This window comes from Lissotriton helveticus, chromosome 2_1 (genome assembly GCF_964261635.1).
Source record: "Lissotriton helveticus chromosome 2_1, aLisHel1.1, whole genome shotgun sequence".
NCBI lineage: Eukaryota > Metazoa > Chordata > Amphibia > Caudata > Salamandridae > Lissotriton > Lissotriton helveticus.
The window spans coordinates 932,469,599-932,488,685 of NC_136059.1; the positions used below are offsets into that span (position 1 = coordinate 932,469,599).

The 19,087-nt window shown below is 39.2% G+C and overlaps 1 protein-coding gene across 2 annotated transcripts in view; it reads right to left on the reverse strand.

Moving 5' to 3' along the window:
- Positions 1 to 19,087, reverse strand: part of LOC144818336 (spindle assembly abnormal protein 6 homolog) — a 711,311-nt gene that overhangs the window by 544,802 nt on the left and 147,422 nt on the right. For both annotated transcript variants that reach the window (XM_078675666.1, XM_078675665.1), the window contains exon 2: positions 1,376 to 1,436. In XM_078675666.1, coding sequence (XP_078531792.1) covers positions 1,376 to 1,436 — 61 coding nt within the window. The remainder of the gene's footprint in view (positions 1 to 1,375; positions 1,437 to 19,087) is intronic.

Sequence of the window (19,087 nt, forward strand, 5' to 3'; positions counted from 1 at the left end):
GGAGGTGACCAATGCATGCACCATGGTCTTCTTGCAGTCCATGGGAAGATAGTAAAGAAAGCTCCGAAGAGCCTTCATCTTCCAAAAACACTGCTCTGAGACATGGGCAATTTGCACTTTACTAGACAGTTGTGTGTCAAACTTAAAGCCCAAATTCCTGGCAGAGATGACTGGAAGAGGTGGGGGATTTAGCTCAACCAGCTCAATAACAGTTTGGCAAGGTCAAATCTACTGCATTTGTGAATGCTTTTTTATATTTCCTGATTTCTTTTGACTGATTCTTCCTCAAGTCTTTGAAATATTCAACCTAGAATGATACATATAATACCTCTCTCCTGTCTCGATGCCATGACAACTCAAGCTTTCAAGGCCCTGACTTTCCTTTAATAAGATGTAATTGTCAAAACAGTTCTCTTGAACAAAACCAAGACCAAACTTCCAAGAATGTGCAGAGATTGTATGCAATGAGCACTCATGGCTTAAAGCAGTGTGGTAACCATAATATATAATGGGTGTTAGACCAGCCAACTCACAGAGTACCACAGTATGTCACATAGCATTAGCTCTCTTAACACAGGCTCCTGCATAGGCGTGAGCGCAACCAGGTGACCTGGAAACTCCTACACAGAGTAGGTTTCAAGGAGAGCATTGAAGCTCTGTACTTTAAAATCCATTATGGATTTCGCAACCTCCCTGGAAACACAAGTGAATTGCCTTAATTAGCTCATTGTGTTTTGGCCAGGATAAGAGCAGACATTCCCTTTTCCAGGTCCCCGCTCCTTCAATTTTCGTCTAGGGTAGCAAAGGCTGAGATAGCCTGAATGTCATGCCCCAGTGTTCAGGCCTGGCTCACACAGTGAATGATGTTTCTAAGCTGGTAAATCTGGTGTGTATCTACAGGTATTTCTGTAAACGTTGACGGCAAACCCCAGTGAGGCGCAAGATAGCTCTCAAATTTATTAGCAAAAATTTACATTTACTCCAGGTCCTGCACGATATTGTTTTACATTTTAAAATGTAGAACAGGAACGAATTATAAAAAGGAAAAAAGAAGGAAGCGAGTCCTAATTAGCAACTTAATCTGCGGTTTTGGCAATCTGCAAGTGATCAAATATCCATTCAGCTTGGAACACAAAAGAAGAAACAGAGATAATCAGGTTTTACAAAAAATATAACAGCTAATGGCACAAACAGGCCATTCTGTTCTAGAATCAACAAGAAACATTTTGGCAAGGTATTCTTCTGAAATGCTAAATAGACAAGGCTTTTGAAAAGCACCGGGAGTGTACTCGGAGGAAGAAACATTTACATTTGTAAACTGAAACACAATTTATGTTTAGAGAGAATAGGTGAAACAGTGGAGGACTAAACTTACTTTTTTATGAACAGGGTGTGATGTAGCATGAGTTTCAACTGTTAACCGTATAGCAGCCCTCCTGTAAAATAAAAAACAATTAGGTTTGTCTGTGAAACAAGGCATTATTTGTTTCGATCACGGAATGTTTACGAACAATGCCGTACATCTATAATAAGGCAAGATTTAAGATGATTGCAATTCCCAGAGCACCTAAGTACTATGCCTCTGGTCACAAAGTGGTTGCTATGTTTGCTTTGACTGGCCTGCAAACTGAGGTACTGGGCAAAACCGAGGCTTATTTCATGCTTTGACGGATGCATTAATCCATTGCAGTGCATAATGAAATCAGAAACGTTCATACCTCCTGGGCTCATGCCATGAAGTAAACTGTGTACCAGGGAGAAGAATGATATGAATGCCCAGCTTCAACACTTCATCAAAATATACCACACCCTGGAACAATTTCAAACTGGTATCCAAAGCAAACATGGTACCATTTCAAACACGGTCGCAAACTGGGATGAAACATTGCCCTCAAATAACTTTAACTCCCTAGTCACCCTCAACCCCATGCACCTCTGTACTGATTTCGCCACTGTCAACATCATCCTTAACCCCTGTGTGCTAGTGACTAGCTCAGCTCCTCATGAGGGATGGTTGAGCTGCCCTTGGAACGTTCGCACGCGGGGATAATTTCCCCGCTGTGCTGAACGTTCCAAAACGGGTATGGTCGTGACGAGCTCAACCCGTCATGAGGGCAGCTCCGCTGTGCCTCATGACGAGCCAAGCTCGTCACCAGCACAGCGGCGCCACGCGCGGCCCCCCTCCCCCCGCACAGGGGGGGGGAACACCCCGCAGCTAAGGGGTTAATGAAGCAGTAGAGGCTCCAATGCAATAGAATCTCCAGAGATAGATGCTGGGCTTGTTAAACTCTGCACAACTACCTCAATATTCATCAGCAACACTTGAACTTCCCATCAGGCACTAGAGTTCTCACAAGTCTCACCTCTGCTCAAATCACTTTTAACATGAATATGCTCTCAACTTCAAGCACTTGCTCAGGTAATTAGGCACGGTCCTCTGCACATATGCTGAACGCATGCATATTTACTTTTAAGTCACTAACCCAAAGCACTACTTATCCCATAAGGTCATCTGCCTAGAAGGCACTGAGGAGCGGATGGGAGGCAAGCTAAAAAAAAGTGTTTAAACCCCATTACCTTGGCTAACAAACACTTCGGATCTACCCAGAAGCTGATCCCATCATAGAAACTCATCACTGTTGCCACGTCAGTACCTTTCTAAATCTGACAACTTAGCATATGAATTCCCATCCAGATCTCTTCAGCACAACACAACTACAGGTAGCGACCCACAACAAACAGCACTTTTAGAGCTATAAATGGTGCACTTGGATTCACAACAAATCCAAAAATAAGGTTAACATATTAAGAATTAACATATTAAGAATATATGTATACAAAACAGGTTTTAATTTAAAAATAAAAATCTCTTTGTATTAAGTGACGTGGGATTCCAAATAAAAATGCTCAAATATGCCACATTGGACGTGTAGAAGGTGATCTTTTTTTGTGTAATGTATAAAAGAGAAGCTTCTTGTTAGCCAAATCTCCTCTAAGCCAACCAAATGATTTCAATTTCCTAAATTCTGGGTTTCCATTCTAAACGTTGCTTTCAAAGGCCACAGTTTGGCAGTTTATTCACAGTTTTAATGTGGAGAGTTTATAAATCAATATGCTAGGATGGAGGGCATTAGCTCAATATGGATTTTTTTCTTTAACTTGTTGCCTTCATGCCATAGAGGCCTTCATGTAGCAGATTGAGGCATTTTCAATCAGACTCAGTCACCAGCAGAAGTCCAAATCCAAATAGCCTGAGGATACCGGTTAGGAAGATCGGATATCTTATACTTAACAAGCTTTCTAAACATTATATCTCTGTAGACCTTCTGTCTACTGAGGGAGCACGATTTTTGGGAATAAAATAGGATCGATGTAATCCACTCTAAAACATGCTTTTCTAATGTGTGTGGAATTACTAACAAATAATACTAGTGTGTACAATGTGTGAAATGTGCACAAAGCACGCCAGTATGGTTTCTAGTTAAAATAATGAGAATAATGTTAACTGGATGTTGTTCTGTTTTTGTAACTGCAGAAATAAACGGCAAAAGAAAAAGCTTTATTCTACATAAAAGTATAGTGTAGGTTTTTAGAAATTATTCTCAGTTTTGCTGAAATAATGTAGGCCTTAGAAATGTTAGAGCATTTGCTTTTATGTGCTCCTGTCCTTTAAATGTTTCCTTAGAGTACAGATATCTAATTTAATTCTGAATAAATCATTAGAGTTCTTTCCTGTCTAGGTGATGGATGTAGATGATGAATATAACTGTAACAGTATTATGAATACATTTGTAGCTAGGTTCTTTCCTCTTCTGCCCAAGGAAATTATACAATATTTAGACAAAGAGTGTTTAGAAAACAGTAGTAAAGTCAGTAGACTGTCAGACCATCATGAATAACCAATAGAGAGAATTGCTGAAGAAAGAGAATGAAACATTAACGTAAGAAAGGAAGTAGCGTACTATAAACAAATCCTGTGGGAAAGTGTTCCTCGGCTCGTTCACAAGATTGGTGACCTGTATGCTGAATGCGTGCGGATTCCTGATTCTCTAGCTGGCATATCCTGCAAATCCTAAAGACTTTACTGGAGACTTTGCACATCAATGGCTGGTGGTGCTGCTTTCCTATTCCCTAACAGCCGCGAGGTTAGCTTTTCAGACTAATTGCACACTGTGCATTATTATTTCTGTAACGTGAACTGTGTTTCACGGAGGTTTTCCTCTCCCTCTCACTCCTCTATATCTGATGATCTGATATCTTCATAAATTTGTTTTATTATTTTTTTAATTTGAGCTGTCTCTTTGAGAACCTAAATATTAACATTCTATTTTGGAACTGTTTTTGACCATTCATTATAATGTAATAACAAGGAAAACTAAATTAAAAAGAATAGTGTGTGTCTTTATTACTGAAATGTAAAGGTTATTTGGACATGTTTATAATGACTAATGTTTAGTGTATTTCTTCATTGTAGGTCCTCATGGAGAAATAGCATTCCGTCTTTCATTATTTAGTCCCTTTTAGCTCTACCAAAGATTCATCGGAGGACCTTTGATATTGCTAACGGACTGATAATGACTTATGGGCCCGTCATTAGAGTTGCATTTCCAACTAGTCAATAGCGGTTGGTACGGATAAGTGAGATGATTAAAAAAACAACGCTTTCCACTGCATCCGTTTTTGGTAGCAGAGGATTGTTAGTTTAGACTAAAATACTGGGTAATGAAGAGACAGAGTTAAAGGACAGGACAGATTTAAAAAGTGTTATGATATATGTGAGTTTGTACCTTTATGTCACGTTGAGGTTTGTTGAATCTCAATGGAATGAAGCTAGCGTGTCCGCCGCAGGCCTGAGATCCTGGGATAAGCCTAAGGGCTGTCTCAGTGAGGCATACATTAAGCTTTGTGTGTGTTGTCTGCTGGTGATGCGGTACTAGGCGGTCGTCTAACTGACTGCACAGGGAACTTTGTTGAATGAAGCAGAGGAGGTTTATTTGGGTCACTTCAGAAAACGCAACTGGGGATGTCCCGAGAATTTTTCACTTGTAAGAGAGCATAATCTTGCTGGTCGAGGTTGTGCTGGAGTGTAGAAATTTATTAGAGTTCATGAAAATACTATTGTATTTCTTTTAGTGGAGCAGACAAGCTGTGTTTATGTAGTTTGTTACTGCTTGTCAAAGACTTGGAAAGACAATGACGCTGATTTTGTAAAGGGAGGGTCAGTAGAAGGAGTGATACTGACTTAACAAAGAGCTGCGCTGGTATTGGTCAGTGGTGAGGAGACGTCACCAAAAGTGTCGCGCTGCTATAGGTTAGTTGGTGTGAGTCGCGTTGAGACTGGATATCGTAAAATAACATTGATTGGAAGTAGAAAAACCTAACACAGAAGGGAGCTTGTAGACTTGTTTACTAATACAAACTTTAAAGGTTCAAAAACAAAAATGAAGATAATTAAAATACTGAAAACATTGTTTAGCGAAGATGAGTTAATACCGATTAGAGAAGGAGTTTCTATGGCTCCTGAAGGAACGCCTGCATCATTTATGGCAATAGAAAGGGGATACAATTCTTGTACCTGGTTAGGTAATTGGATTAAATATACAGAACAAGAAGGTAACTTGGCATTTCCAGCAAATGGAACTTTTAATACTAAGATTTTAGAAAATCTGAGGAGACGAATGAATAATTTGAATCAAAATCGGAGACCTATTCAGTACGAAGCTCTGGAAGAGTGGGATTACGAAGCATATACACGAGAAAGAGACAGACAACAAATAGATACAAAAACACAGTGAGTAGGTATTCTGAAACAAAATGGGATGCTCGGAAAAAAATATGGAGAAGAGATACTTTTGAAGAAATTAGGATGTTTCCAGTTAGAAAGGCTGAGACAACAGAAGAGGGAAAAATTTTAGAGGAAAAGAAAAATATTGATTCACAAGAGAAGGATACTAACATAAATAATAGTACAGATGAGTTTGATGAACATTTTCTGAATGAATTACTGATGAATAGACCTCCACCATGTCAAGAAGAACAGACTAATACAAATATGAGTGCAAGTGTTTCACCAAATGCTCCTTTAATTCAGATTGAAGAGCCAATACATAGATCGCTTGAAGTTGTAAGTAAGATTCAAAAAGTAAATAGAGAAGAACTAGTAAGAGTGAACCCGATAATGAACCCAGATATTTTGTCAGTTCCAGTGACAATTGGTCCAATAGTTCCAATGTATAATGAGGAAGGACTCACTCGACTACATGCCTCAACTGTTCCAGGGAGGAATAATGAACATCGTTATTCGGTTATAAGAGAAACAAGTGGAATTTATCATAAAACAAATGAAAATAGTGGTACGAATGTGAGTGTAACCACAGGACAAGTGGGGCAATTGGTTGCGGTTTCAGAGAGGAATGAAACTCCCAAAAAAGTTATATATCTTGATCCTAAGAAATTAATGAAGGTTGAAAGAAGAGTGAATTCACAAATACCTAGGAGATCGAGAAGTGAGACAGGTGAAGATGTATAGAGATCATTGGGTCCATAGCCAGAAGAATTAGATGATTGGATTAGAGAAATAGCTCCTGGTTGTTGTGTTCAAAATAAAGAAGCATACATAGATGTGAATAAATTGAAAGGAGATTTGGAAGAGTTGCTTACAGGAACAATTAGTCCAGAAAGACTGAGTAAATATCAAGAAGAGGAGTTGTTATTTTTGTGTAAAAATATTAAGAGGAAAGCAAGAAGCTTACATGAGACTTTTGCTGAAGTTGCACAGATGTATGGAGTTGATATTGAAAAGTCTAAAGCTTTACAAAAAACAAACAGATTGGATTTCACAGATAAAGATTTGGAGAATCTGAATGTATCAGGGAGACAATTGCAGATTAAAGGCTTGATGACGACATTAAGACGTTTGGGAGAATTAGACAGATGGAAAGGAAGATGGGCTGAAAAGAAGGATGAAGTGACTGCGGCAGCGAAAGCTGCTTTACCATTGTACCCTGTAAGAGAAGCAGAAAAAGAATCAGTACCAGATGATGTAGTTACAGCATAACCAATGAGAGAGGTACCAGAAGGTGGCTTTGTGCACGCTCCATGGTCAAGACAGGACATATTGTCATTTACAAATAATTTCCCTAGATTGAGAGAAAAGCCTGTTGAATGGTACAGACTAGTAGAAAGGTTTGTAAAGGTCTCAAAAGTTTTGTGGAGTGATTTGGAAGGCCTTTTCTGATATTGTAGTCCCAGCGGATTTGTGGGTTGAGTGTAAAATTGCTGTAGATTCGCCGAAAAAAAGAATATCCAAGGGATCCAAAAACAGGGGCACCTTCAGAAGAGGTTTTGAAAAAATATGATCAGGTCATCACTTATTTGAAGAGGAAGATTTCTCCGAAAGAAACAGACTGGGTGAAAATTGACAGGACTTCTAAAGAATTGAAAGAATAAGTGTGTGCATATTATGAAAGGCATCTTAAAGTTTTTAAACAGTATAGTGGTATAGAAAATATCATAGAGAAAGATATGGGACACTTTGTGAATAGGTTTGTGTACGGACTGAGACCCGAAATAAGTGCTATGATTCAGCAGCATTTGATTTGTTGGCTGAGTAAGTCGATTGATGAGATACTTTCTTATGCGAAGTTTTGTGGAGATGACATAGAAATGTGACAGAAAATTGAAAGAGTAATTAATGTTGGCTCAGAAGAAAGTAGCAAAGAAAGGGGATTATTTGAGTACTGATTCATCAGATAATTATTAGGGCAATTGCCAGACTACTACGGGGATGAAAGGTTTAGTTTCAAATGGTAACAGTGTGACGCAAATAATTCCAATGGGTCAAGGAAGAAGTAGAGGTAAATAATTCAAGGATAAAGAGAAATTGAAAAAGAAGTATGCTTGTCATGTTTGGGGTAAATTTGGACACAGGCGAGTGTAAAATTTTGTTAAATGATACAGGACAGGCAGGAAATTATGACCACATATAAATGCAGAATCAAGCGTATCAGGTGCAGATGAATCATGCACAGATGAGTCAAGCACAGATGAATCCGGTGCAAAATCAAAATTCACAAATACAGATACCGAATAATAGAGGACAGGGTTTGCAAATACCACAAGCTCCTATGCCGAATCAGGATTTGAATGGTCAAATGCAAAGATACAATGCAAATGTTGGTTGTTATACCAATGGTCAAGTGATTTCAAATGGACAGGTGGCTTCACAATATTTGATACAGACAGAAGAAAATGATTCAGATACATCACAATGAAGGTACCTGAGGGGGGAGGAAGAGTGTGTTCTTGGAGCACCTTCAGAGGTAGTTCAGTCCAGTCCCTATGTGGATGGCAAGGTTGATGGCAATGCCATTACATTCCTTGTAAATACAGGTGCTACCCGTTCCACTGTGAGAACTGTGGAACCCTACCCCTCTCTGGAGAAAGAATCCAAGTTGTAGGGGTTTCAAACAAATTGATTAAAACGCCAGAGGCAAAATTAATGAAAGTTCAAATTGGCAGTTTTCAAGAATTACACACATTTGTTGTGTGTGATACAAGTCCAGTAAATCTGTTAGGTAGGGACTTGCTGTGCAAAATGAATTGTTCCTTTTATTGTACCCCGAATGGAATGGCATTTCATAGAAAAGACAAAGATATGATTTTCAAAATGTCGAGGCAGGGAACATAAGTGAATAGATTGTATCCATCGTTTACAGTGAATGATTTGCCTGTTGAGTTGAGAGCTTTGGTGTTGGCTGATGAGTGGGACTTTACAGGGAAAGATCTCGGATTAATGAAAGGAATCACACTGAATCAAATTACGGTTAAGCCCAATGCAGAATTTACAAGAACACCACAGTACAAAATGAGTCCTGACACAACTGAGGAAGTGATACCTGTGATTAATCTGTTGATTGAACAAGGAATACTAACAGAAATTCTTGGAAGTCCATGCCATTCACCTATAATGGGAATTCACAACCCCGAATGGGAAATATAGGATCCTACAGGATCTTGTTGTCCAATTGTACCTAACCCAATGGTGATCTTATATCAAATCCCATGTGATGCACAGTGGTTTTCAATAATCGATCTGTGTCAAGCATTTTTCATTATACCCTTACATATGGATAGCCAATATTTATTTGCATTCGGTTCAGGAACTGTGTTTTGGCATGGTGCCGAGTCACTCAAGGGTATACAGAGAGCCCCTCAATCTTCAATCAGTTATTGAAGAAATGTTTGGAGTCATTGGTAATGAATAAAGACTCAGTTCTGGTTCAATATTTTGATGACCTTTTGGTTGCATCAAAGATTAGAGAGAATTTTGTGAAATATACAATTGATGTAATGAACCATTTGGCCAGAGGTGGGCATAAAGTATCACCGGCGAAATTGCAATTCATTAAAAAAAGAAGTTCACTATCTATGCCATATTATTAAAAAGGGACTTCACAAAGTTTCTCTAGATTCAATCAATGCTATTATGTGAATGAATCCGCCAAAAACACATAAAGAAGTTCCAATGGTTTTGGGAATGGTTGGATATTGTAGGCAATGGATTATGAAGTTTTCATTGATTGCCAAGCCATTACAGAGATTGACACACAAAGATGTGACAGATCCAATACATCTTGATGTGGAAGGTATGAAGACGTTCCTGGAATTGCGAGACAGTTTATGTCGAGCACCAGCATTAAGTATTCCAGATTTTGACAAAGAGTTTGAATTATTTTGTAATGAACGTGATGGTTGCACACTGTCAGTTCTAACTCAAACTCTTGGAACAACACGAAGACCAGTGGCATATTTTTCTGCCATGCTGGATCCAGTCGCTGCAGCCTTACCGGGATGTTTAAGAGCAGTTGCTGCTACTTGTGTGAGTCTTGTGCAGAGAGAGTCAATTGTAATGGGACATGCTTTGAAAGTGTATGTATGGGTTATGATGGGTTGGTGGACCCACCCAATCGTGCACTGTTCACGTGGTGCTCCGCACCTTAATCACTCATGAACACTTTCTCTGTGGTGGTTTCGTTATTCTTTTATTTATATCTGTTATTTAAATTGTTGTATTTTATGTGTTAGTGAAACAGCTCAATGTTATTTACATTCTTCATAACATAAGCATATTATGCGTTTCCATAATCACATTAACAATAATACTTTTTACAATTTCAATACTTTCAATACTTTGGCATATATCATCATCATGTACATAAATTTACAAGCGAGCCCAATGCATTTCGGCACCACTACAGTGCCTTCGTCAGGGGCGACTCTGAAATAAAACATATAAGAATGTATGAGAATCATTTATGCGATAATTCATGGGGGTGTATGACTAAAGGGTGTGTTAGAGTCCTACCTTATGTTTATAATCGCTGAGAAACGTGTACATACAATAAACAATTTGGCAAATGATCCATCTTTGACGATACAACCAGCGGACAAGGGTGGCGCACTAGTACTGATGGATACGGCATTCTATGATCAAAAAGTTAATGAACATGTGGCAGATTTGAATACATATCTCAAATTACCATCAGATCCCACTGGGACACTACAGCACATGTTGAGCGACATTCTAAAAACAGCAACAGATAATGAATGGATCGATGAGCAAACTTCAGCCTACCTTATGCAACGGAACCCTAGACGTCCTAATCTTTATATGATTCCAAAGATTCATAAACATCCAACAAACCCGCCATTCAGACCCATAGTATCAGGGTGCGGGTCAATCTTTGACCCACTTGGTCGTTACATTGATCATCATTTACAACAGTTTGTCCAAGGCTGGGGATCCTACATACGGGACACAACAGATTTTCTCAATAAACTGAAATGGATTGAAGAAGGGTTCCAACAACATTGGATAATGTGCACCATCGATGTGGTGGCACTATATACCTCCATACCTCATCACGCTGGACTAGAATCTATCGAATGGGCATAGCTTAAAATGGAGAATGTATCCATGAACCAAAAAATCTTTTTGCTACAGTTATTAAAATTCTGTCTACATAACAGCTATTTCATATGGAAAAATGAATATTTTGCACAGCTAAACGGGACATCTATGGGATTTGCAGGGGCACCTGCGTATGCAAATACCTTTATGGCACAGTATGAGGCGAATCATTTGATGACATTGAGAGAGTGGTCACACGTTAAAATGTACAGTCGATTTATTGACGACGTGTTTCTGATTTGGGATGACACACAAGAATCCCTGGAACAATTGATAATGACTTTGAATCTGGTAGATACCAGGATTCAATTTACTCACAAGATCAGCACAACAGTTATAGATTATCTAGACGTCAGAATCACCAAAACACAATATGGCTTTGATACAGCATTATACACGAAACCAACGGACCGAAATAGTGCCCTTGACTACACGAGTTTTCACCCGAGGAGTCTCATAAAGAATTTACCAGTATCCCAATTCATCAGAATTAAACGTATATGTTCAAATCCACAAGAGTGCCAAAGGACACTAGAGAAACAGGTCTGTAAATACATGGAAAGAGGATATCCAGTGGAAGTACTGGAGCCACAACTTAACAGAGTACAATCGATGAACAGACTGGATTTATTGAAACCTAGTGTGAAGAAAACACATGACAAAATGGTTTTTGTAACGAAGTACACGACTTTATCAACAAAAATCCGAAATATAATCAACAAAAGATGGGAATTATTATCTGTTGAACCAGATTTCCATGGCATTTTCAAAGAACTTCCAGTACACGCGTACACTAGAGGACCAAACTTGAGAACAAGGCTCAAATATAAACAACCTCCAGAGAACCCAGCAACATACAAGGGGACTACAAGATGCTTAAATTGCACAAACTGCAATAATGTGATCACAGGGAGCACGTGCAGACATCCAACCACAGGGAAACTTATTCAGTTGAAGCACACCAGTGACTGTAACACCAACAATGTTGTATATGCAATTAAATGCCCCTGCGGGAAAATGTATATTGGCAAAACTGAACGAAAGGTCAAAATACGCATAACGGAACATAAGAGCAGAATCCGTAATCAGAATTTAACTTCCCCGTTAGTTCTTCATTGGAGAGATGAGAAACATTCCATTTCGCAACTGAGATTCTTCATCATAGAAAAGGTATCAATAAAGCAAGGGACTGACAATCACCAGAGATTAATGCAGAGAGAACTATTTTGGATCAAATATCTTAAAACATTAGCCCCCATTGGGCTCAATGATAAATACGATCTCTCGTGTTACCTGTAAACTGACCATCTGAACGTTGTCTTTTGAATGATTTCTTTTAGTGACATAACGCCATCAGTTTAAACACAGTACACACCAGAACAATAACATCACATAAGGTTATACATACATAGTACCATCAAGATTACTTGACTAAGCAAATGTTAATCTAGTAATTGTTGAGTTTTGTGTGTATTGGTTATTCAACATTGTTTATTATTGTGTTTAACAAAGATACTAATGATTGTTTAATGGTTTGATTGATGATTACATTACCGACATATCCACAGCGGTTTAGTCACGTCACTGCTTTACACAATATTTATCAAATTAGAATATACGTCCGCTAATCTTATTGGAATTCAATGAGTTCATCAGTCGCTATAAGAGGGGACATTATCACAGCATTACCGAATGCCACAGAGCAGTATGCCTATATTTAGCAGTCCGCGATCTAAACTATAAGTCCCCCCATACCGAATCTCAGTCATTTGATCATGTTCCGGTCATTTAACATAAATGCATTTTTGTAGCATTAGCATGTTACAATCATGCGCGGGATTATTTTCACGAAGGAAGAGCCTTTCCTTTGTGCACTAAATTAATTTAGACTGAACATATCGTGACAATCAGTTGTATGAAAATTAAGAGGTATTTTGCTGACGTCTAAGGGTCTCATACGACGAAAGATACGGGCATTTAAGTATTGTACAATGAAACATACTGGGGATAACAATATGGCGGTCATGTTTGTAAACAGATCGGGTTCTGTTTTTGGGATTTAGTCCGTTTTCTATGTTTTCAACTCCGCGTTGTGGCGGAGTTCACGGAGTTTTTAATGGCGTTTAGAGACACAGGAGATAACCAGGCGAGAGCTTTGGCAGCAGGAATTCAGACCAGGAGAGATCTTTTGGCATATCAGGTATGCGATAAGCAGCATTTAATTATACTGACAGTATCCATTTAGAAATTCTACATTAGTTAGTAACAAAATCCCCCTTTTTTTTCATTAGACAGAGTATTATCAGTGATGAAGATAAGGTAAGGGCCTTGAGATCCTTAGCTCCAGTTAACCGTATCTTGGTATGTTTTAGACCCGGTTCTGACAGGTGTTTGTATTTTCATTGCAGAAAACACCGCATACGTTTACCAGGTATGTTTTAGAGAGTTTCTAGTTGCATCAATATCAGGTGACATTTAAGGTTGAGCACCTAATCAGTATAGGTAATTTACTATTTTTCACAGCGTTTTACCGTGCTTAATTGAGAGCGACGAACATACACGTTTCTCAGCGATTATAAACATAAGGTAGGACTCTAACACACCCTTTAGTCATACACCCCCATGAATTATCGCATAAATGATTCTCATACATTCTTATATGTTTTATTTCAGAGTCGCCCCTGACGAAGGCACTGTAGTGGTGCCGAAATGCATTGGGCTCGCTTGTAAATTTATGTACATGATGATGATATATGCCAAAGTATTGAAAGTATTGAAATTGTAAAAAGTATTATTGTTAATGTGATTATGGAAACGCATAATATGCTTATGTTATGAAGAATGTAAATAACATTGAGCTGTTTCACTAACACATAAAATACAACAATTTAAATAACAGATATAAATAAAAGAATAACGAAACCACCACAGAGAAAGTGTTCATGAGTGATTAAGGTGCGGAGCACCACGTGAACAGTGCACGATTGGGTGGGTCCACCAACCCATCATAACCCATACAGATGTCACAGGACTGACTACCCTGATCAATCGTAGCACCGATGGAATAATTGTAAATCTTGAAAAATACGGAGTGCTCCTCACGCACGTTAAATTCTGATTCTTTGAAAGTGTATGTGCCACACTCGGTTGAGATTTTGTTAAAACAAACTCGCACAGCACCTTAGAAGCAGTCGGCGAACAAAATATGAACAAGTGATATCGGGAGCTGAAAATGTAACAATAGCCAGATGTACGACTTTGAATCCAGCTACATTGCTACCAACACCAGGCTGGGAAGTGCTTTTGGATGAAGTCGATCATAATTGCCTGGATGTGACCAAGTTGTGTACAAAACCAAGGCCAGATATCAAAGACACTCCATTGACTGAATCTGATTTTGTAATGTTTGTGGATGTATCGTGTTTGAGAGATTCAGAAAGATGTTTCCCAGCTGAATATGCAATTTGCACAGTGTCAAATGTTATTGAAGCATCATGGTTGAAGGGAGTGAGTTCGGCACAAGTGGAAGAGTTGGTGGCTCTTACCAGAGCACGTTGCTTAGCAAAGCAATAGGAGTAACAAAATACACTGATAGCCAATATGGCTTTGGGGTTGTCCACGATTATTGGCAGTTGTGGTCTCAATGTGGAACCCTCTTCGGGTTCACCAATAAGAAACAGAGAGTGTGTAAAAGATCTACTGATGGCACTACAATCGGCAGCACAAGTTGGAGTGGTAAAATGCTCAGCACATAGGTCTGGTTGTATGTCGCACTGGGTAACAGATATGCTGATGAAATTGCATGATTTTATGCTTTGAATGCATATTCAATTAATGTGGAACAACAAAATGATCAAATTGTCCAAACAAAAAGCAAGTTGATATTCTCATCTATTGAAACTTGGGATGAGGTGTCAGAATTACAGGAAGAAGCAAGTGATTCAGAGAAAAAAGTGTGGATAAAATCAGGTTGTACACGCAGATCAGATGATGAAGTGTGGACCTACACTGATGGGAGACCAGTAATGCCATACAGTCTGTTATCACAGATGGCAAGAGTCTACCATCGTCCAACGCAGATAGGAAGAGATGCAATGATTAGATTGTTTCGCCAAGCATGGTTTAACCCTAAGTTCAGGGTTATGGCAGAAAGTCTCCGTCAAAGATTTATTGTTTGTCAGCAACAAAATGCAAGGAGAAGAACAGTGGTTAGTATGGGACGAATTAGCAAAGCTGCAGGTCCATTTGCAAGGATGCAACTAGATGTTATCAATATGCCTCCTTGCCAGGGACTAAAATATGTTCTTGTAGTGGTTTGTCTGTTTTCTCATTGGATTGAGGCATATCCAACAAGATGGAATGAAAGGCTAACAGTTGCTAAATTGCTACTTAGAGAAATAATACCTAAGTTCGGTTTTCCAGTCACATTGGAATCAGTTAACGGAACACATTTTAATAATGAAAAAAATTGGATGAAATGCGCAGCATTACACATTGAACAGAAGTTGCACTGTGACTACTGACCTGAGGCTTCAGGTGTCATTTAGCAGATGAATGGCACAATACAATCAAGATTGGCTAAGGTTTGTGCATCCACAACACTGAAATGGCCTGACACACTGCCATTGGTGTTAATGAGTCTGAGAAGTATCCCTGACAAAAGAACAGGACTGTACCCACATGAGATTGTGATGGGCAGAGCTATGAGAAAGCTGACAGTACCATGGAATCAACTAATGAACATTACTGATGACTTAGTCCTGGATTATTGCAAAGGATTGGCTGACGGGGTATGTTCTGTGTCTCACTAGGTTGCAGAAGCTGCAACAACAACATAGCAAGAACAGGGGTATGACCTATGTCCTGGGGACTGGGTGCTTGTGAAAAAGCACATAAGGAAGTCTTGCCTAGGACCACAATGGCATGGTCCCCATCAAGTGATACTGGTGACGACGACTACTGTTAAGTGTGGAAGTTTGCCGAATTTGATACATGCAAGTCACACCAGAAGAGTCCCAAGTCCACTTCAAAGTGAAGAACTTGCTGAAAAAGAACGACGGGAACAAAGAAATGTTCCAAGGCAAGTGGAGAATCAAGCAAAGTGGGCACAAGTTATTGGCACTGATGAAAATGATGCTGTGATTGTCAATGCTGGAAACAAAGTGATCCCTATAAACAGCAACCAAGAAAAAAAAAAGGGATTCATCAAAAGAAAACACTTAATCAGTTGTAAGTGACCTTGATAATGAAAATGGAAAAAGAACAAAAAAGGGAGACCAATGGCCAAAAGGAATTAAAAAAGTAAAATATTCTGTAAATAAAAAAGTTCCAGAAATAATAATTGAAATATCTAGCCAATCTGAACAAAGTGAAGAAGAAGAGCAAGTGCGAAGAATTAAAGTATCAAATAAGAAATACACAGCACCTGAATGGACATATGTGATGACTACATCAACAAATGATTGGGAAAAAGAATTTCTAGAATTATGCTAAAAAAGCAGTTGCATATACAAGCCACCCTAAATAAACAGTTTTTCTGAAAAGGGTGCCTAAAAAGAGAGAGGGGATTTATGAAAATAAATGAATTCTGAAAAGATTCTGAAACAGAAGCAGAAGAATAGCTGAACAAGAGCTGGAGGCTTTACAAAGGTGTGAGGTGCGCAACCTAGTCTAGCAAATGTAGTTTAATTTATTTCGAGAGAAAATTTGAGTTTCGGCCTTTTTTTTATTTTTAGAATGAATAGAAAAAAAACTGTGACTGGTAAACAGAAACAAGGCATATTTAGGCAAATATGTCTTAATGTTTGTCTTGCATGTATTACATTACCTATGTTTATAAGGTTGATGTTAACATTTGCAGTACCACATTTTATATTTATTAATGGAGTTAATATTACTAACAATAAAGAACATGTAACTATTGATGAAAAAAGAAATCTGAAAGAAGATCCAGAGACCAATATTAAGGAATTAACTGGTAGTGTTTTAGATTTGAATAAATCAATTAACGATTTCTCAATAAATGTCTTTAATAAACTTCTTTACGAATACTTGGATACTATGGACACAAGAGATCGTTATGTGTGCATACAATTGATACATCTGTGTCTGAGAGGGTGACTTACCATCACCTTCCTCTAACTTATGCTATCTCATGTAATGTATTAACAAGTTTGTTGTATGGTAAAGGGATATTTCAGTATCATTATTCCACTTTTTTTAGTTTTTAATAATAATAATAATAATAATAATAATAATAATAATAATAATAATAATAATAAAAGCCTTTTATATAGCGCCTGGTTACACTAGGGAAACAGTGTGTCCCCGCGCTTTTTGAACAAGGACTGTATTGAAGGTCGGAAATTGGGGGAGAAATTTATGAAAGGAATCTTAGAAGAGGCTAATACTTTCGGAAACAGGTGGGTTTTTAGTTTTTGACGAAAGATTCTTCCTGAAGGTTCCATTCTGAGCTCAAAGGGAAGAGAATTAGATTGTTTACTGGCCAGGTATTTGAAGGATCTACCCCCCATACGTGCCCGATAGATTCTGGGCACTTGGAAGAGCATACATCCCTGAGATCTTAAGAGTCGTCTGGGTTGATACTTGGTCAGTAATTTTTGAAGGTATTTTGGTCCTTTTCCTTGGGCGATCCGGTGAGTCATACACATTGTTTTACATGTAATGCGCTCACGTATAGGGAGCCAGTGAAGAGTGGCTAGAGCGCTTTTCCCTGACGATCTTCTTGATAGATTAAGTGCCAGGCGGGCAGCTGCGTTTTGGACACATTGCAAACGCTGAAGACCTTTTTTACTCAAGCCTATATACAGTGAATTGCTGTAGTCAAGGTGGGGTGTTACTAGAGCATGTATAAGGGTTTTCCTATTTGTAGTAGGAAGGGAATCAAGAGTTTTACGTAAAGTTTTAAGGATTCCGTAGCATTTGCCAGCAATCCCCCTAGTGTGGTGTTCGAGGGATAGAGTAGAATCTAGTCGGACTCCTAGATTTTTCACCTGTTCAGAGGGCTTTGGTATGGCACCAAGTTCAGGGGGCCACCATGCAGATGACCAAATGGATGGAGTTTTCCCCAACACAAGGAGCTCTGTTTTATTTGCATTAAGGCATAGGCAGTTGGTATTCATCCATCGAGCTAGGTGGCTGAGGCATGCCGAGAAGTTAGCCGAGGCTTCCTCGGGAGGTCGGGACAGTGTCACCACTAGTTGAGTGTCATCTACGTATGACACTATCTCGACCCCATATGTCTCAACTATCCCAGCCAGGGGGGCCATATTAAGGTTGAATAATGTAGGGATCAGGATTGAGCCCTGCGGCACCCCATGTCTAAGTGCTCGAACTTCAGATTTAAAAGGGGGCAATTAATTTGGAATTGTCTGTTGTCTAAGAATGTACGCATCCATTCAAGAGCCAGACCATCAACTCCTGCTTCGCTGAGAGGTGATAGTAGTTTGGGGTGGGAGATGGTGTCAAATGCCGCGCTCAGATCTAATAAGAGGAGCGCAGCTGTCCTTCCCTCATCTACTCTGCCACTTAGCAGCTCCGTGGAAAAAAGAAGGGCCGATTCAGTAGAGTGGTATGTTCTGAATCCTGACTGCGAGGGATGGAGATGGTGTCCTTCTTCAAGATGTTTTATCAGTTCGGCATTAACTATCTTTTCCACTACCTTGGCACAGAATGGTAGGAGCGATATGGGACGATAGTTGTCCAGTTGGGTGATACTAAGATTAATGCAAAACAACAGTTGATGGACAGAATGCAGAACAATGTCATACATTCACCCCAGTACAGAGATCTGGGCCTAAATCCATCGTTTTTTTGCTCACCACACCACCCCAATTCAGATATGGCCATATGCAAATCAGCCTTGACCCTGTGCCTCATGGGAACAGTCCAGCCCGAACTGCCAAGCCATGTCTTTCTTGGACCGGAATCAAGCATCCTAGGACCGGTTTCTGGCTATCAGCCGTCTTCAGCCAGGATAGCTTGACTCCAGTTCTGGCAGTGCGGGCTGGACTGTTCCCATGAGGCACAGGGTCAGACTGATTTGCATATAGCCATGTCTGAACTGGGGTGGCTGAGTGGGCTAAAGAATGGTGA